This window comes from Narcine bancroftii, chromosome 5 (genome assembly GCF_036971445.1).
Source record: "Narcine bancroftii isolate sNarBan1 chromosome 5, sNarBan1.hap1, whole genome shotgun sequence".
Lineage (NCBI taxonomy): Eukaryota > Metazoa > Chordata > Chondrichthyes > Torpediniformes > Narcinidae > Narcine > Narcine bancroftii.
The window spans coordinates 166,571,741-166,592,826 of NC_091473.1; the positions used below are offsets into that span (position 1 = coordinate 166,571,741).

Below are 21,086 nucleotides of genomic sequence, written 5' to 3' on the forward strand. Positions count from 1 at the left end.
CACCATTCAACGAGCTTATCTATCTCCCTCCAGGATGCTTCCTCATTACCATGTGTGATTCTGCCAATCACCATGGTGTCATCGGCAAATTTGTAGATGGCATTTGAATTGTGCCTCACCACATAGTCGGGTATATAGCGAATAGATCAGTGGGCTAAGCATGCATCCTTGAGGTGTGCCTGTGTTGATTGTCATTGAGGAGGAGACATTGTTTCTGATTCATACTGACTGGTCTTACAATGAGGAAGTCAAGGATCCAGTTACAAAGAGGGGTGCTGAGGCCTGGGTTTTGGAGCTTTTTTTTCAGCACTGAGAGAATGATGGTGTTGAAAGCTGAGCTGTAGTTGATGTACACATTGCTGTATTCTAGGTGATCCAGAGCTGAGTGGAAGCCTGTGATATTGCATTGCTGTGAAGCTAATGTGATCAGCAAATTGCATTGGGTCCAGATCTTTACTTGGGTTCAAGTTAATTCTAACCATGACCAACCTCTTCAACATAGTAGATGTGAATGCTTCTGGATGATAGTCATTGAGGCAGCTCACCTTGCTCTTTAAATTTAAAGTTTAGACATACAGCATAGTAGCAGGCCCTTTCAGCCCATGATCCCATGCCATCCAATTACACCCAATTAACCTACAGCTCCTGGAATGTTTGAACAGTGGAAGGAAACTGGAGCACCCAGAGGAAACCCACAAAGACGTGGGGAGAATGTATGAACTCCTTATAGACAGCGCGGGACTTGTCAGATGTGCGAGGGGCTTGTTAGATGACCCAAGAGCTCTCTGAGGAAAAGAGAATAAAGGACAGATACAAGAAGATCCCCTAAAATAAAAAAGACTCCAAAAAGAAGGAAGACAACCAAGAATACAAATAGAAGAAAGAATGAGTAGGGAAAGAAAAAAGATGGGATAAAGAATGAAGATGCAGGATAGAGGAAGAGACTCACCATGTGGAGGAGGTGGAGAGGCCGACCCTGGGCCTAGAGGGACGTTGGTGGCAGTAACGGTGCCAACAGGCCCCGAAGCTTCCCAAGGGAACAGGACTCACCCGGGAGGGAGAGACAGGATGGCCCCGATAAAGTTGGACATTGAGGGGGCCGGGGGAAGGATGTGATGGAAGTGGAGAGACTGCTGTCGGGCACGGGAGAGGCAGAGGCCCAAGGCCATGGGAGCCCAGCTGAAGAGGAGCTGATGGTGACATGGGCGATGATGGAAGCGCTGTCAGGCATGGACAGTTTGGAGACCTGAGGTTGGGGGAACTGAACCGAGGAGAAGTGGACAGAGATGTGGCAGCAACAGGAGTTGGGGACCCAAGGTGAAGTCGGCGGCAGAGGGAAAGACCCCATGGGCTGGAAAACAAAATAAAATTTGTTACAGAGTTATGTGTTGTGTATTGACCTATGTGTTGTGTGGTTTTCTGTTTAAATAGTGACAGTTTGCCTTTGAGAGCCAAGGTGAAGGTGTACTGCTGAGAGTGAGAGACAGACTGAGCATGTGCAAAAGATGATCTAGAAATTTCTGGACTTGGAAGACAAACCACGACTGAGTGTGGCTGAAAAATGAAAGGAAACCCAAGCATGAGTCATTGTCTAAGAGGCATTTTGGAATGTTGGGGCTTCTTTGTGGTTGCTGGTTTAATCTTGTAACATAATTTGGGATATCGTCTGGGATCAAACCAATTTGGAAGCTTTCGGGTGATAGTTTTGTGCTTACTTATCAGTCGACTGAGTTTGACTCAAGCTCCAGCTTGAAATTAAAAATAAACGGTGAGCGTATAAATCACCAGCAGAAAAACCAGCAACTATGAACATTGATCAGTTCATAGCGAACCCTTCAGTGGTTAATTTAAAAATGGCTAAAAAGTCAGAACTGATGGTAATAGTTGGCAAGTTAAAACTTCTAACAGTAAAAATTGGATGTAAAAAAAGGAAATTGCCCAAAAATTTGTTAAGCACTATGTAGGAAAGGGAGTATTTGAAGAAGCTGCATTAGAACAGTTTGCAAAGGAGAAAACTTCAGAGGAAGTAAAGTTGGCTTTGAGAAAATTAAAGTTGGAGGAAACAAAGAAAGGCAGAAAGGAAAACCGAACAGGAAGCAGTAAGGCAGGCAGAAATGGACGAAAGGGCAGTCACAAGGGAGAGAGAGAAACAATGAAAACATGAGCTAGAACTAGCTAAATTGAAACAGACCCTAACCCAAGGAGAGGGAGAAGCCCAAAACCCATGTGCTGGTCAGGAGGAGAGGTTTCTGGTCAGCAGAGAAGTGAGGTTAGTTCCTCCATTTGAGGAAGCTGAAATAGACCAGTATTTTCAGCATTTTGAGAAAGTAGCTGTGAATTTAGAATGGCCACCAGACCAGTGGTCACTCCTGCTACAAAGTGTTCTTAAAAGGAAAGGCCAACAGGTGTATTTGTGTCTCACTGTACAACAAACAGCTGATTACGACCTCGTAAAGCAGGCTGTACTCCGATCTTATGAACTAGTCCCAGAGGCTTTATGGACAAAAGTTCAGGAGTTTAAAAGAAGCAACAACCCAATCTTACCTGGATTTTGCTTATAGGAAGGTTGTGTGTTTTGATCAGTGGTGTGCCACAATGAAAGTAGAAAATAACTTTGATTTATTCATTCTGATTGAGGAGATTAAAAATTGATTTCCTGATGATATTCAAGTGTACTTGGCAGAGAAAAATATAAAAACTTAGCAAGAATTGGCTAATTTCGCAGAGGAATATGCTTTAACCCACAAACCTAAGTGGACACCAGGGAAAACTTTTCAAAGGAATACTGCTGATAATCCAAGTAGAGTAGAAAGAAAATCTAGAAGTGAGGTTAAAGGAAGAGAGGAAGAGAAATGGGTGAAGGAAAAATTTTCAAGTGTTATTTGCCACTATTGTAAGAAGCCAGGGCACATAATAGCAAATTGTCCTGTACTGAAAAGGAAGAAAGAGAAAGGGGTGGTACCAACTGCCTGTGTTCAGAGTGAGAAAGTTAGGGATATTTTCAAACCATTCATGACTGAAGGTTTCATTTCAGTTAAAGAAGGATCCAATCAAGTTCCAGTTAAAATCCTGCGGGATACTGGAGCAGCCCAATCGCTTGAATTAAGCAATGTTTTGAATTTTGGTGAGGAGACCGATACTGGAGATGTGAATTTAATTAAAGGCATTGGTAGTGAAGAAGAGCCTATACCTTTACATAGAATAGTGAGGAAATCAGACTTAGTTAATGGCCTGGTTATGATAGGGATAAGATCAAGTCTTCCAGTGGACAGAGTTTCTCTTTTGTTAGGAAATGATTTAGCAGAGGGTAAAGTCATACTTGTGGTGAAACTCACAAGTAAGCCATTGGTTTATGAGTCCAAAAAAGATTTGGAAATCTACCCTGCGTGTGCCATTACTAGAGCCATGTTGAGAAAAACGGGAGAGGTAGAGAAAATCTGTGATGATCCTGTAGTGGAGGAAAGCATTGAGGACAAACCTAAGGATCCAGCTTTACTGTTGCCAAGAGAAGAATTAATAGCCAGACAAAAGCATGATCCTGATCTTGCTGGAATAAGAGGTAAGATTCTGTCTACCCAGGAGATTGAAACTGTGCCAGTAGGTTACTTTGTTCAGGATGGAATATTGATGAGAAAGTGGAGACCACAAGTTATACCTGCCAGTGAAAACTGGGCGGTAATAAGGCAAGTTGTAATTCCTAAAACTTACAGGAATGAAATATTAAAGTTGGCTCAGAGTACACCTTTAGGAGGTCATCTTGGAGTGAAGAAGATGGTAGAGAAGATAAGGAAACAGTTTTATTGGCCAAAATTAAGAAAAGATGTTGTGAACTTTTGTAGAACCTGTCCAACTTGTGAACTGGTGGGCAAGCCTAATCAAGGATCACCAGTGGTACCTTTACAACTCATCCCTGCTTTCATGGAGCCCTTCTTGAAAGTGATAGTGGATGGTGTTGGCCCATTGCCAAAAACCAAGGCAGGAAATGAATATTTGTAACATTCATGTGCACAGCTTCAAGGTTTCCAGAGGCTATTTTCCTGAGAAACATTAAAACGAAGACGACTCTGAAGGCTATGCTAAAATTTTTCAGACTGTTTGGCCTACCAAGGGAAATTCAATTGAACCAAGGGAGTAATTTTATGTCTGGAATATTTCAACAGGTGGTATATGAATTGGGAGCCCATCAAATTGTGTCGTCTGCCTATCATCCTGAAAGTCAAGGGGCCTTGGAAAGGTTCCATTTAACTGTGAAAAATATAATGAGGGCTTATTGCATGGAAAATAAAATGGATTAGGATGAAGGAATCAATTTGTTATTATTTGCTGTTAGAGAGGTAACTCAGGAGTCTCTTGGCTTTAGTCGATTTGAGTTGATGTTTGGTCATGAAGTCAGGGGTCCATTACTATTGTTGAAGAAATAATGATATACAATTAAATCTGTTAAATTTTAAATTTAAAAACAGATTACATCAGGCTTGCGAGATGGCAAGGAAAAGTTTAAAAACTGCTTGGGGAAAAATGAAAATTTGGTATGATCAAAAAGCAAAAGTTAGGGACAATAAACCTGGTGACAAAGTATTGGTTTTGTTTCCAATGCAGTCAAACCCTTTGAGAGCTCAGTTTTCAGGACCATATAAGGTGAAATTAAAAATTAACAAGATCACCTATGTCATTGAAATGCCTGATCGTCGAAGAGAGATATAGGTCTGTCACGTGAATATGCTTAAACCTTACTTTCAGAAAATGACTGAGGGGGAGACTAGGATTCCAACCAAGGTGCTAGTTATAGAGGAAAGTAAGGAGAAGATAAGTTTTGTGGAAGGTCATGGAGCACAGAAAGTCATAAGCCCCAGACTGGAAAATTCCATAGTTTTTCAAAACTTAGAAACCAATGCATTTGACTAAATCAGAACGGGAAATGAAAATATTACTTATAAAATTTAAGAACATATTCCCAGATGTTCCAAAAAGAACTACTGTGGCTTGTCATGATGTGGAGGTCGGTGATGCTAAGCCTATTAAGCAGCATCCTTACCGAGATAATCAGGAAAAGGGCAGATTGTTGGATCAAGAGGTGGATTATATGCTCAAAGATGACATCATCTGAAAATCAAGTTCAAATTGGAGTTCACCCTGTGTTTTGGTGCCTAAGCCATGGTGACGAAGACTGATGCATTCCCTATTCTCAGAATAGATGATTGTATAGATAAGATGGGGAAGGCAAAGGATACTGGTGTATTCCTTTGACGGAGAAAGGTAAGATTTCTGCATTTATTACACCCTTGGGATTGTATGAATATAATGTTCTGCCTTTTGGGATGAAAAATGTACCTGGTACATTTCAGAGAAAGATTAATGCAGTAATTCAGGGTTTTGAGCTCACAGGAGCCTATAATCGATGATTTAGTAATTAGTACGGATACATGGGAAGAAGACATGCTTGAATTAGAGTAGTTATTTCAGAGACTGGTGGAAACGCACCTCACAGTGAATTTGCACAAGAATGAGTTTGGACATGCCACTGTAATTTATCTGGGTTATGTGGTAGGACAGGGGCAGTTGGCACTGGTTGGAGCGAAAGTATTAACTACCACTTTTAACAATATTAATATTTGGGGAGAATTTATAAAATTTAGAGTAGGTCACATACATACACACATTTTAAAACTGATCTTATTTGAAAGACTGAAAAATTCACATTGCAGGATCTTTTGGAGAATGGAAGTACCTTTCACAAGTAGGTGTTAATTGAACTGATGTCATAAAATGCTTGACCATTGTCCTGCTGGAGTCATGCTGTCTATCAGTATCCTTTCTGCAAAGTGCTCATAGAAAGGTCACACCTGGATTTTGTTTATCTAACAACAGATGGGAGCAGAAGAAAGAATTCCTGTTGTTTGCTGGAGAAGATGGGAGTTTTGCATGAGTCACATGCTTTCTTTGGAGTTTCAGTTGGAAAAGAGACAGAAGTTGATTTACAGCTCAGTTAATCAGTTAGTCTGTGAGACACTGATAGGTAACTGAAAAGTGCAATCCAGGGAAAACTGTTTGAAACTGATGAATGCAAGTTCCAGAGCAGTAGATGGTTGGAAGTGCTATCTGTCTGATGTTTCTCTTGAAATAGAGGAAGGAATGGAACTCTGTGGTAGCTTGAAGAAAGAGGTTACCATCTAGAAGACCCTGATGGGGCAAGTTTCATCAGTGAGACCCTGAGGTGACTAATGGTGGTACCTCAGTTGTGGAAATCCTGGAGTAACAAATATCTCTCTCTGCAAGCCCTACAAGAACCTTCCTGAGTGGTAAACATTTACCTTTCAAACACAAAGCCTGGTGAACTTTATACATGTTAAATTCAGTGCACCATACGGTGACTGCCTGCAACCAGAGAACTTGGAAGAAGGAGAAGTGAGATTGAACTGTGAACCAAAGAACTTTTCTTGAGTTTACACACACATTACATACACTTGCACTTAGAATTAGAAGGGGATTAATTTGGGTTAGTTAAGTATAGAGTTGAGTTAATGTTTGATTCTGTTTTCATGTTTAAAGTTGATTAAAAATAACTTTTGTTTTTAAAAACTACTTTTCTTGGTGAATGTTTGTTTCTGCTGGGTTTTGGGGTCCTTTGGGCTCATAACACACTGCGTTCCCTATCCCCGGTAATAAGAAAGCTCTTCGGAGATTTTTAGGTATGATTGACTACTATCGTAGATTTTGTTAAAACTTTGCAGAAATTGCATTCCCATTAACAAAACTACTTGGAAAGAAAGGAAAATTTATCTGGTTCAATGCATGCCAGGAAGTTTTTCTGAAGTTAAAGGCCATTTTATGCCTTCAGCCTGTACTTGTGTCCCCTAACTTTGAAAAACCATTCTCTTTAGCCATGGATGCCAGTGACGAAGCAGTTGGTGCTGTACTGTTACAGAAGAAGGATGGTAATGGAGTAGAACATCCTGTTTCATACTTCTCAAAAAAATTTAATGATCATCAACAAAATTAGTCAATGTTTGAGAAAGAGTTATTAGCACTTGTTTTGGCATTGCAACATTTTGATGTGTATATTTGTACTGCTCAAAAACCATTAATAATATATGCTGATCAAAATCCATTGGTTTTTCTGTCCAAAATGAAAAATAAGAACGGACAGTTTTTGAACTGGAGCTTAATGCTACAAGAGTATGATTTAATTATAACACACGTAAAGGGGACAGATAATGTAATAGCAGATTGTCTGTCAAGTTGTTAATCTGGATAGATATGAATCTAATCACATACTGTAAAAATTGAGTGTTTATTTTATTTATGTAACACTTCCATTAATTGTTAAAAATTTGTTCTTGTGGACCAAAATTTTTTTTAGCAGGGATATATTACAGAATTATGTGTTGTGTATTGATCTATGTCTGTGGTTTTATGTTTAAAAAGTGACAGTTTGCTTTTGAGAGCCAAGGTGAAGATGGACTGCTGAGAATGAGAGACAGACTGAGCATGTGCAAAAGATGATCTAGAAATTTCTGGACTTGGAAGACAAACCATGACTGGGTGTGACTGTAGAATGAAAGGAAACCCAAGAATGAGTCATTGTCTAAGAGGCAGTTTAGAATGTTGGGCATTTGTTAAAAAAAAAGAATATTCTGAAGGCAGCCAGAAGGATCCAGACCAAGCCATTTTTTTCTTTCTCTGCGAGCAACACAAGAAGACCACTTCAAGTTTTTGTGTTCTCTCTCTCTAAAAGATCTTTTGGCTTCAGTTTACCAAACAAACTGAATTTTGTTTACGATCTTTACTTCGATTGCAATTGAAGTTTTGTGAGTCTTAGGTGTTTTGTGTCTAAGTTTTTTTTCTGTGGGCTGGTTGGAAATATAACTTAGACTTTGATTATATATGTTATATTTAGGCTGGGGAATTTATTAGTTTTACACTGTTATAGATATTTGTATATTGACCAGTGCGCATTGTTATAAAGGGGCGAATTTTGAATTAAAGTTTGAAGCTCAAATTTTGTTAATAAACTAATTGTTCATCTTTACCCCTGCGTGATATTCCTTCTTTGTGGTTACTGGCTTGATCTTGTAACAAATTGAAGACAAGTACTTACCTGGTAAGACTGTTCCAACAGGCAGACACAAAGAGGTTGGGTCAAGGTGTCAGGCCTGGAGGATTCCAGGAGCAGCAAGACCAGAGGTGATCTGGTGGGAAAAGAGCATGGCAAGATGGCCTGGAGTTGGAAAGCAAGTTGGAGGAGGAAGAAGAAGAGATGAATGAGTTGGAAAGCAAGTTGGAGGAGGAAGAAGAAGAGATGAATGAGTTGGAAAGCAAGTTGGTGGAGGAAGAAGAAGAGATGAATGAGTTGGAAAGCAAGTTGGAGGAGGAAGAAGAAGAGATGAATGAGTTGGAAAGCAAGTTGGAGGAGGAAGAAGAAGAGATGAATGAGTTGGAAAGCAAGTTGGAGGAGGAAGAAGAGATGAATGAGTTGGAAAGCAAGTTGGAGGAGGAAGAAGAAGAGATGAATGAGTTGGAAAGCAAGTTGGAGGAGGAAGAAGAAGAGATGAATGAGTTGGAAAGCAAGTTGGAGGAGGAAGAAGAAGAGATGAATGAGTTGGAAAGCAAGTTGGAGGAGGAAGAAGAAGAGATGAATGAGTTGGAAAGCAAGTTGGAGGAGGAAGAAGAAGAGATGAATGAGTTGGAAAGCAAGTTGGAGGAGGAAGAAGAAGAGATGAATGAGTTGGAAAGCAAGTTGGAGGAGGAAGAAGAAGAGATGAATGAGTTGGAAAGCAAGTTGGAGGAGGAAGAAGAAGAGATGAATGAGTTGGAAAGCAAGTTGGAGGAGGAAGAAGAAGAGATGAATGAGTTGGAAAGCAAGTTGGAGGAGGAAGAAGAAGAGATGAATGAGTTGGAAAGCAAGTTGGAGGAGGAAGAAGAAGAGATGAATGAGTTGGAAAGCAAGTTGGAGGAGGAAGAAGAAGAGATGAATGAGATGGAAAGCAAGTTGGAGGAGGAAGAAGAAGAGATAAATGAGTTGCAAAGCAAGTTGGAGGAGGAAGAAGAAGAGAATGATTGAGGGAGTAAAAGAAAGACATTATAGGAAGGTGAAAGATAAAGGGGGCAGAGGGCCTGATGCTCTTTGCCAGAGAGATATTGGAGATATCTGGCTAGATAAACAGAACTTAGAAGACACTGATAGCAGGGCAGGGGGCAATCAAAGAAAGGCAGAAAAACCTGACAGAAAGGGTATCTGAAACAGAAGAGAGAATCGAGAGAGTGGAAGAAAGATTGGATAAGAGAGAATCAAATGGATGCGTGGGATAGGGTAAGGATGTGGAAGAAGATAGATATCTTTAGAAAACATCAGCAGGAGGAATATGGTTAAAATTATGGGGGGTAAGGAGGGGAGAGAAATGGTGGAGTTCAGGAAAAAGTGGATCTGAGATACACTGGGGAGTGTACAAATTGGAAATAATCTAAGAATGGAATGGGCCCACTGGTCTCTTGTGCCCCCTCCCCCCAAACCTGGGGTTAAACCAAAGGCTACACTCTATCCTGGTCAGGTTCCTTTGGATTTTATGGGCAGTGGGTGCGAAGGCTAGTGGGGGGGGGGGGCGCGGGGGGGGAGGGGTGTTGGTGGAATATGAGGGGGAGAAAATTTTATTCTACCCAGACACAAGTGAAGTGCTATTGAAACGCAGGAGGGAATTTGACCCAGTTTTAAAGGATCCTTAAACAAAAAGGAATCGAGCTTACCCTCCTTCACCCGGCAACGCTGAAGATAATAAGGGTGGGAGGGGAAAGAAAGTTTTTTAAGGATCCAAGGGAGGCAAAGGACTTTGTAAGAACCCTGTCACCACTTTGGGATTAAATGTAAATATGGTGGAAAGAGGGAATCAGGGGAAAGATGGACTGTAAATATTGTAATTGTGAGGAATATGAGGGGGATATGTGGTTTTTTCATAATGTTAATGTTTAACTATGAATGTTTATTAGAAGTGAGAATGAATATGAGGAGCTCAGGGAAAGGGAGGGAGATGCAAGTGGTAGATGGACGTATTAGGTATGTCTCAAAATGGTGGGGGGGTAAAGATAAATTGGGAGGGGGAAAAGAGGAGGGGGGAATATATGGGTTTTTTTGCTATCGAGGTAATTTAATTGTTGGTACTTTTAGTTGTATGAGGGTGGTGGGGGGATAAATACAGACTATGCTACACGAATGTTAAAAAAGATTATAATGTTTAACGAGTCTATGAAAGTTAAAATAAAATATTAAAAAATAATAGCATTGTGATAACCGTGCCGCCGTTGGTTGCTGGGATGATTGATACCTTTAGAAGCAGGTGAGAACCTCTGACTATAGCAATGAGAGATTGAAAATGTCCGTGAGCACCCCAGCTGGTTGGTTAGCACAGATTTTCAGGACCCTGCCAGATATGCCATCAGGGCCTGATGCCATGCGAGGGTTCACCCTCTTGAAGGATGTTCTCATGTTGTCCTCAGAGACAGATATCACAGAATTATCAACTTCTGCAGGGATCCTTATTGGTATCTTTGAGTTCACCTTCCCAAAGTGAGCATAAAAGTTGTCCAGCTCTTTGGGTAGTGAAGTATCACAGCTGTTTATGATGTTTGGCCTCGCCTTGTGGGATGCAATGGTCTTCAATTCTGTCATAGCTGGCAAGCATCTGACTTTGTCTCTAGCTTCCCTCAGAATTGCCTCTGGTGCTGTGATGACCTTCTGTATGAGGTTCCTTTAGAGATTTGAATCAAGCAGTGATTGGCCCACAGAAATCCCCCTACGTTCATAATTAATCAGGTTCTGAATTCAACGAATCAAGAATCGCCAGCATGCCATAAATGTGATTCTAATTTTACTAGTAGTTTATTTCCTGCTCACCACGATTTCTAAGTACTGCTTATCAAAATCTATTGGCATTAGTGATGGTGACCAAAAGAAATTGAGCCAATATAAGTTTCAGAAGCCTTGAAATTTGTAGCTATTTTTAAAAATATTGCGTATAACATTTTATTTTCTTTCATCATTAATTAATTTGTTTTTTTTCTCTGTTATGTAGAGGTTTGGACTTCTCTAAACCCTGGCATGAAAATTTTGTAAAAGCAAGAGAGGAGATTATAAAAAAGCTCTACATCCTTCACCCAGTCCTGCAAGCAGTCTTGGATTTAGGATACCTTACTTTTTCCAATCTGACTCTTCTGGATTTGTCAGATTGTAGGTATGAGAAGTCATCTTATAAAATTTTATAATCCGATATTTTCAAATTTAATTAAATTGTCAATGATATCTCTAAAACTAGGTTTAAAGTATTAATGAACAACTATAAAGTTTTAATTTTTTTTAACAACTTTTAAATCAGAGATGCCACACAGTTACAGGCTCTTCTGGCCCATGAGTCCACGTCACGCAAATACATCCATGTGCCCAATTACCCCACTATCCCCATACGTCTTGAATTTAAGTTTATGGTTTTGCTTCTTTTTTTAAAACTGTATTTTAATATTTTATTGTTCATTTAGATCCAAAGGGCCAATTGAATGTGAATCTTACAAGAACAATGTGGTGATAGAGCATGGCAAAATGGAGAAGAAAATAATGACTACATGGTACCCCAAAGTTCTCAGTCTCCTTACTGACAAAGAGCAGATAAAGAATATTAAATCTGAGAAAATGGACTGTTTCTATGCCAGTGCCAATGTACTGATTGGTAATCAGGTAATGAATGCTAAGATTTGTTGTTGCTTCTCTCAGTGCTTATAGGGTCACCTCTGTCCAATCACCAGAAAGAGAAATGGGGCAATAAAGCTTCACGTATATTGATTTTTTAATGATTGGTAATTAAAAATAAAATGTAACATCTAACTTTAAAAAAAAAAATTTTTCACACTATGAACCATATTGACCAAAATACACATAAACATTTCCCTCTTGAATATACACAGTGTCATTTTCTCCCCCCCTCCCTCCTTCCCACCCCCTCCCCACCCACTAAACGTTCAACCTATACAATACATTAAACCCATTAAACAATGTCATCACACAATGAAAATAAACAAGAAAATTGTGTCATTTACTTTTACACACTGGGTCAGTTCATTTCGTCGTCTTCTCATTCTGTCATTTTAGGGGGTGGAGGTCCGTGGTAGGCACTCTCTGTTGTGTTCCATGTACAATTCACATATTTGTTTGAATACTCTGACATTATTTCTTAAATTATATGTTATTTTTTCCAATGGAATACATTTATTCATTTCCATGTACCATTGCTGTATTCTCAGGCTCTCTTCCATTTTCAAAGTTGACATTATACATTTTTTTGCTACAGCTAAGCCTATCATAATAAATATTTTTGCACTTTATCTAGTTTGAGGCCTAATTCCTTACTACTTATATTACTTAGAAGAAAGATCTCTGAATTTTTTGGTATGTTATTTTTTTGTGATTTTATTTAATATCTGATTTAGATCTTCCCAAAACATTTTCACTTTCTTACATGCTAAAATTGGGTGTACTGTTGTTCCCATTTCCTTCTTACAGCGAAAACATCTACCTGATAATGTTGGATCCCATTATATAAAACCTGTGTAACCAATTATACTGTATCATGCGTAACCTTGTGTTTATCATATTCTTCATAGTTCAAGAACATAACTTTTCCCATATTTCATTTTTTATCTTTGTTTAAATCCTTTTCCCACTTTTGTTTAGGTTTATAGCTTATTTCATCATTTTCCTTATCTTGCAGCTTAATGCACATGTTCGTTATAAATCTTTTAATTATCATTGTGTCTGCTTCCTTCTGGTAATATCAGTCTGTTTCCCAATTTATCCTTAAAATAAGCTTTCAGTTGATGATATGCAAACATTGTACCAAGAGTTATTTCATATTTGTACTTCAACTGTTCAAATGCAAATAAATTATTTCCCAAAAAAACAATTTTCTATTCTTTTGATTCCTTTTCTCTCCCATTCTCTAAAGGAAAGGTTATCTATGTAAAAGGGATTAGTGGGTTTTGTGTCAATAACAATTTTGGTATTTGGTAATTCATTTTTTTCCTTTCTAAGTGGATCTTCTTCCATATATTAAGTAAATGATGCAATACTGGTGAGCTTTTATATTGCACCAGCTTTTCACCCTACTTATAAAGTATATGTTTCAGTACCTTCTCCCCTATTTTATCTTGCTCTAACCTGGTCCAGTCTGGTTTTTCCCTTGTCTGAAAAATCTGATATATATCTTAATTGTGCTACTCTATAATAATTTTTAAAGTTTGGTAACTGCAAACCACCTTGTTTGTACCACTCTGTTAATTTATCTAATGCTATCATCGGTTTCCCCCCCATTCCACAAGAATTTCCTTATTATTCTCTTTAGTTCATTAAAGAATTTCTCTGTTAAGGGAATTGGCAACGATTGAAATAAGTATTGTATCCTTGGGAAGACATTCATTTTAATGCAATTTACCCTCCCTATCAACGTTAGCGGTAATTCTTTCCAATGTTCTAAGTCTTCCTGCAATTTCTTTATTCGTGGCTGATAATTTAGTTTGTACAGGTGGCTTAAGTTATTATCTAACCTGATACCTAGGTATCAGATTGCTTGTGTTTGCCATTTAAATGGTGATTCTATTTTAAATTCTGTATAATCCGCGTTACTTAGTGGCATCACTTCAGTTTTATTTACGTTCATCTTGTACCCTGATATTTCTCCATACTCCTTCAGTTTCTTATGTTTAAATGTGAACATAGAACCCGCATTCACCACTTCAGCTGGCAGTTTGTTCCACACTTCTACTACTCTCTGTGTGAAGAGGTTCCCCCTAAACTTCTTCCCTTTCACCCTTAACCCATGTCCTGTGGTTTATATTTCACCTAACCTCAGTGGAAAATACCTAGTTGCATTTACTCAATCTATTCAGACCAGCACCAATAGAAATTCACCAAGATAGTGATATTTTTAAGACAATATATTTATTAATAACTACTAATAAATATAATAATCTTACTTAAATCTACCCCAACTATGTGCAAAAATACTTATGTGAGTGTCTGTATGTTTGTGTGTGTGTGTGTATGTGTGGATTACCCAAACCATTACATATTTCTGGAAATTCATTCCCAAAGTTCAGTCTTAGAAATCCTGTGTTGAAACTTAAACTTTTAAACTAGTTACAAAGGAGGTGAGACTGAGTGATCAGAATGTTGAAAACTCACGAATCCTTGTCAAGTTGCTTTCAGAGAAATGTTCTTTCATACAAATAATTGTCACAACTTCCCTTTTCCTTGCGCAGGCGAAACAAAACACGTGACTTCCAAAAACCCAGGCACTGGTCAATAAAAATGACCATCACAATGGTCATGGTGGTTCAATAATTCCCTGGCAAGGAGAATCAGCAGAAATGTCCATTTCCATACAGAGTCATTCTACCTCTGTTTATCAGATGGCTGGCTGATCAATACTGAATTCTGTTTCTTTAAGTGTCCCAATCACATGACTCATAATCACATGACTCTCTCTCACCATCTGTTTTTTTCTGATTAAACAACCATTGTTCTTGTTTTTAGTTGAGAGCATCAACCTTATTTATAGTTCGGACCTGATGGTGCCATGCAATCTATAAATATTGTGAAACTGTGAATGGTTGCAGCCTGCACAAACCCCAAAAGTGACACTCACTAAATAAAACAGGAGCTTGTCATAAACCCTCATAATTTTGTACATCTCAATGAAATCTCCCCTCATTTTTCTACACTTCATGGAATAAGGTTCCAACCTATTTAGCCTTAACCTATAACTCAGTTTCTGAAGTCCGGGCAACATCCTAGTAATTCATCGGCACCTTTCAAACATATTGCTATCTTTACTATAGTTAGGTGACCAAAACTGCATGCAATACTCCAAATTTTGCATCATCAATGTCTTGTACAACTTTGCCATAACATCCCATCTCCTTTTCTCAATACTTTGATTTATGAAGGCTAATGTTCCATAAGTTCTCTTTATAACCCTATCTACCTGTGATGCCACTTTCAGGCAATTATGTATCTGTATTCCCAGGTCCCTCTGTTCTCCTGCACTACTCAGTGCCCTATTATTTATCTTGTATATTCTACCTTGTTTTGTCCTTCCAAAATGGAACACCTCATACTTGTTGCATTAAATTTGATTTGCCATTTTTCAGACCATTTTATCCTCTTCAACCTTTGAGAGCTTTCCTCGCTGTTCACAATGCCTCCAATCTTTGTGTCATCTCCAAACTTGCTGATACAATTTACCACAATATTATCCAGATCATTCATATCGATGACATCAATGGCCCCAGTACCAATCCCTGAGGCCCACCTCTAGTCACAAACCTCCAGTCTGAGAAGCAATCATCCATTCCCACTCTCTGGCTTCTTCCATAGAGCCAATGTCAAATCTAGTTGACGACCTCACCATGAATACCATGCGTCTGAACTTTCTTGACTAATCTCCCATGTAGAACCTTGTCAAAGTCATTACTAAAGTCCATAGAGACAATATCCAAACCCTTTCTTCAACAACTTTTCCAGGAACCTCTTCAAAAAACTCTATAAAATTGGTTCAACGTTACCTACATAAAGTCATGTTCAATGGTTCTGTAATCAGTCCCTAGCTATCCATATACCGTATTTGATGGCATATAAGACCCATGGGAATATAAGATATCCCCCCCCCCCCCCCCCATTTCAGCAGGGAGTATTAAGAACTTTTTTAGTGTATTTACGGGGAAGCTTTTAATGTTATTAAAATATGTCGCTATGGTATAGCAGAAATAAACTTGGACCAAATGTGCAACTAAAACAACAGGAAAATTATTTTTAATAATGCTGTAATTTACAAGAGAAAACAAAACCCACTTAGCTATAGCAGAAACTATTTTATAAAAACAAGCTATCAGTAGAGATAAAAGCCTTCACAATAATTTAATTTCTTACATTTTCCCAAGATGTCTTTACCCACTCACATCCCTATGGAATGGTGGGACGTTTCACTCTTCCTGTTGTCTTCATAATCTTCCAGCATTTTCTGGCAATGGATGTTTTTTGTGCACATTGATGAACCTTGCCTTTTCATGAACCGGTAACACCAACCTTTTGTTCCTGCAAAACCATGATTCTGTTTATTTTTCTGCTTATCTCCTGGCCTGATTAATTATCATTTTGGTGGAAATGCATTTCCCTGAATTCCTCACCTAATTTTTTAAAACTCCTCCTCAAATTCTGGCCAATGTGGGTCTGGATAACAAAGGTTACGTTGACCTTTTTTTTAAGCAGTCTGTAGCTGTTCTTGCTTTCTCCATTCTCATATCATTTTTGCTGTGTGGCGGTACCCCTAAAACTCTCACTGTTGTTCTATTATCATGCTTCTTAGCATAGTTCTCTTAAGTATAGCTAAGTGATTCCTCCTGTACCCATCTTGAGGGTAAAATTTTCCACTGCTATCACCATGCATTTGTATTTCCGTTGTTGTTCTTGTTACGACGAGATGTCCTTATTGTGATAAACACCAAATGGCAATGGCTGGTGAACATGGCTAGGAGTTTTTGGTGCACAATGCTTGATGGCAGCAATGCTAGTGAGCCACACAGCAACAATGAGCACTGTTGGCACGACTCACCATTGTCACCCTAATTTCAATTTTCTTTTAAAACTAACAATAGATAAGTGGCAAGTATGACATAAATAGACAGTAACGCTCAGAAACCGTTACGACATAACTTTTTAGTGTTGGCTGCTAAACAAGGACATTCGTTTCAGAACTTCCAGCTTTAATTTTTACGATAATTCCTTTTTAAAATTAGAGTATACGTAATAATGATGATGATGTTTGAGTAAATAATATTATGGAGTTAGGCTAGGTACAAGTACTGGTAGTCTATGGTGTTTGGGTAAACACGAGCCTATCAGATATACCTCAACTTGGTGTACAAGTCCCAAGGATATTTTTGAGCAATTTTTTGAGAATAAAGTGGGTCTTGTATTCCATAAAATACAGAACCTGTGTAACCGATTTCTTAGGAGATCTTCCAATACCATACCTACTACTGATGTCAGGCTCACTGGCCTATAATTTTTCTGGGTTACTTTTGGAGCCTTTTTTAAACAATAGAACAATATGAGCTACCATCCCATCCTCCGTCACCTCACGAGTGGCTAAGGACATTTTAAATATTTCTGCCAGGGTCCTTGCAATTTCAACAATAGGACTGAGGGAATATCTTGTCAGACTCTGGGGATTTATCCACCCTTATTTGCTTGAAGACAGCAAGCACCTCCTCCTCCTCTTTAATATGTATAGGTTCCATGACCTCACTGCTTGTTTTCCTTTCTCCTCTAGACACGGTGCTAGTTTCCTGAGTAAATACTGATGCAAAAAAAAAATTAAGATCTCCCCATCTCTTCTAGCTTCATACCTCGCCAACCACTCTGATCTTCAAGGGGACCAATTTTGTCCCTTACTATGATTTTGCTCTTAATATACATGTAGAAACACTTAGGACTTTCCTTCACATTGTCTTCCAAAGCAACCTTTTAGCCCTCCTAATTTACAAGTTTTTTCTTGCATTTTGTGTACTCATCAGGTACCTCATTTGCTCCATGTTGCCTATACCCACTGTACACCTCTCTTCTTCCTCACCAAATCTCCAATATCCTTCAAAAACCAAGGTTCCCTATGTCTGTTAACTTTGCCTTTAATCCAAATGGGAGCTCTATGCTCTCACAATTTCATTTTTTAAGGCCTTCCATTACCTAGCACATCCTTGCCAGAAAACAACTTGTCCTGCTCCATAGTCTCTTAATCCTTTCTCATTTCCTCTAAATTGGCCTTTCTCCAATTTAGAATCTTAACCCGAGAGCCAGACCTAATCTTTTCCATAATTGACTTGAAACTCATGGCATTATATCCCCCTACACACACTTCTGTCACCTGTCCTGTCTCATTGACAGTTAAAAGTTAAAATCTCCTAATCATTTAAGGACTCTGATTTTGAACATTATTTATTGTTGAATATTAATTTTCTCTATTGCAGTTTGTTTACGCTTCCTCCTTGTTTACATTTCTATCTTTTGTATACTTAACTTTCCTTGAGTTTTTTTTTGCACTACCGATCAACAGAAATTCTGCCTGGCCCTCAGGAAAAAGAATCTCAGGGATGTGTGTGATATCATGTTTGTATTCTGACAATTCATTTGAACTTTGAACTTTTGGAGTGTGGAACAAGCTGCCAGTGGTGAATGCAAGCTCAATTTTAAGATTTAAAAAAAATATGGACATGGCTGCGAGGGGTATGGAGGAATATGGACTGGGTGCAGGCCAGTGGGACTTGGCAGAATAATAGTTTGCCAGAGACTAGAATGTTCAAAGTGTCAATTTCTGTACTGGTTTGTGACAATCCTCTTCATGGAAGCTTTCTTTTGTAGCCAGACACCACCTTGTATTTAATAGATGCTGGCTGTCTCTAAGCAAGTTCCTAGCCTCTCATTGTTGTTCAGAATGGCATGTACCTAAAGAACCATATGGAGAGTGCTATTGATTGTCAACACTAGGCAGCACTGATTTTACATATTGCCTACATAGGTACAAATTGGTTCAGATAGTCTGCCCTTTCTTGTGCACCAACTTTTGGGATTTATTTTATTTCTATTTGTTAGGGTGAACTATTTTGAGTATTCACTGTGATTATGCACTTGATAGAAACTACTCTGAAGTAAATATTTTGTATCCAGATTTGGAAATAGGGGTAGACGAATTACCAATTCTTCATTTTATAATAATTTTCACAGGCAATATTGATGCCTTTGAGTTTCTTTTAAAAGACTGTGTTATTGTAATTAGTAACTAGGTAGGTAAATTACTATTGTAGTTACAAAGTATGAAATGGATTAAAGGCAAAAGTTGACATTTACAGGCTAGTTTGAACAGAAATCATTCTAACTTTTTTGAATATTTTACTTTTCATTTTCCATCAATAAACAAGGCAACAATGTCACAAACTGCTTCAAAATGTACAGATATCCCCCAACAATCTACATATGTGTTGTGTTTTCCCCTCTCCCTCTCCCACCTCCCCTTTTTTAAAAAAAGAGAACACTGGGAGCAGTATTGGCACTTCTGACGAATATCCAGGGAGGCCATAGAGCCGTCCCCTTATATCATATCTTTTATTAATTCACTGATTGATAATTTTTTTGTCCAGTTGTGGCTCCCATGTATGTCAGATATGGTTGCCATATTTTAACAAAGGTGCTCTGTCAGTTTCTAAGATTGTACAAGTGATTTTTTTTTCCCATGGGCATACAGCTATGCCTATCTGTAGTCCACCAACTAATAAGAAGAGGAGAGTCAGACATCCAGGTCATTGCTATCTATTTTTTTGTTACGGACAAAGCAATTGATACGAATTGAATTTGGAATTTGGTTAACTTATGTCTGTGAGGTTTCCCAGAAGGTACAAAACTGGGTCTAGCGCAAAACCAGACACATTGGCTGCAAAATGGGGCCAACTTTCCACAGGACCAGGTCACATGACCAAATGTTCCCTGCTCCACTCCACACCTGAAACATGTCTCCGGTACCTCCAGTTTTGCCTTGTGAGTCTTTTGTAGTGTGATGTAGAGCTGGTGGAGAAAGTTGTACTGAACCAGTCTGTGTCTAAAATTAATCACTGTTGTCACTCTGTCTCTACAACAGTCTGACCAGAATCTCTCATGAATTGTGATGCCCAAGTCTGACTCCCATCCCTCTCTTGACCTGTGGGGCCCTTGCTTGGGGCTTTCACCTTGGAGAACAGAATACATTCTTGAAATAAATTTGGGTGCATTTCCCAGTCAAAGCAACCCTTCAATCTCACTATGGAAATCGTTCTAACTTGAGCAACAATTTTATATATTTGTGTCAACAATGCTTAAATGTAATCACCATGGGGAACATTTGTTTGTAAAGTAGTAGAACACTTTGATTAAAGTTTCTAAATCAGTGATCTTTTATGTTCAACTGAAAAAAAACAGTTCAGGTTTTTCACCATTATAATGATTAGATGCTATCAGGAACTTTACCTCTTTGTTTTTTGCTATCTAAGGTGCAAGAATTTCTTGGAAGGACAGTAAAAGCCTATGTAGATCTTTTTGATGAAGTGGACAAATACAAGATGCCCCAATTTAAGATGGAGTTAATATTTGATGAAGAGAAAATGCAATTCTATCCCACATATTCAGACTTGGAAGAAACTGTTCTCTTTGTTATATCAAGAATAGAAGATGCTATGCAGGTACTTCCATCCTAAAATATTAATTCACATTCCTGGAGTTGCATGAAAATCTTTTGAATATGTGCCATAATGGATTTAATTTTTTTTAACAATTTGGTTGCATTGTTGGTGACAGATCCACTATTGTCTGTACGAGAGGCAGATGAAGTAAAATATTACCATTATTTTGTAATCAGCATAAACTTATTTCAGAAGCTCTGATATGCAAAATGATTGGAAGTGTGCCAAACTGAAATGTGTTAAATTCAGGGAGAATTAGCAATCTAACAATGCCATGCAATAGAAAATTCTACATCTTGTGCCAATAGAAGTTGTTAAAATTTAATCATGTACCTTCATATCTGCATCAACTGACCTTTAAATTAAGTAGTAAATAAATACATAAGAATACGCATGGACTAAAACAAAATGCAGTGATTTGTTTTTTCTATGTAGTTTGTATCCCCAGATTAGTGTACAGTCTTGCTGCAGAAAACACACAAAATAATACCCTGATATTATTAAATTGTAATGTATGTAAACTTGTTTCTGTTATACCTCAATCAGAATGTTCAAACAGTGCAGTCCTGGCTATCTGAAAATAATACTGATGCCATTGAGAATATCAAAGCTAAACCATCCTCTGATATCTTAAATTGGGCCTATTCTAAACTCATGGAAACAGTTAAAAACAACTGTAAAGGAGCAGCTGAACATTTCCAACAGTATGGTAAGCTTGGTGATCCTTGTTCTCATTCTTGTTAACATACTGTGATAGAAAGCTGTTTTAACATATAACACCATAGTAT

The 21,086-nt window shown here is 38.3% G+C and overlaps 1 protein-coding gene across 3 annotated transcripts in view; it reads left to right on the top strand.

The window, feature by feature from the left end:
• Nucleotides 1-21,086, top strand: part of dnah12 (dynein, axonemal, heavy chain 12) — a 230,102-nt gene that overhangs the window by 24,130 nt on the left and 184,886 nt on the right. For all 3 annotated transcript variants that reach the window (XM_069939623.1, XM_069939622.1, XM_069939624.1), the window contains exons 7-10: nt 11,064-11,222; nt 11,524-11,719; nt 20,110-20,298; nt 20,845-21,007. In XM_069939623.1, coding sequence (XP_069795724.1) covers nt 11,064-11,222; nt 11,524-11,719; nt 20,110-20,298; nt 20,845-21,007 — 707 coding nt within the window. The remainder of the gene's footprint in view (nt 1-11,063; nt 11,223-11,523; nt 11,720-20,109; nt 20,299-20,844; nt 21,008-21,086) is intronic.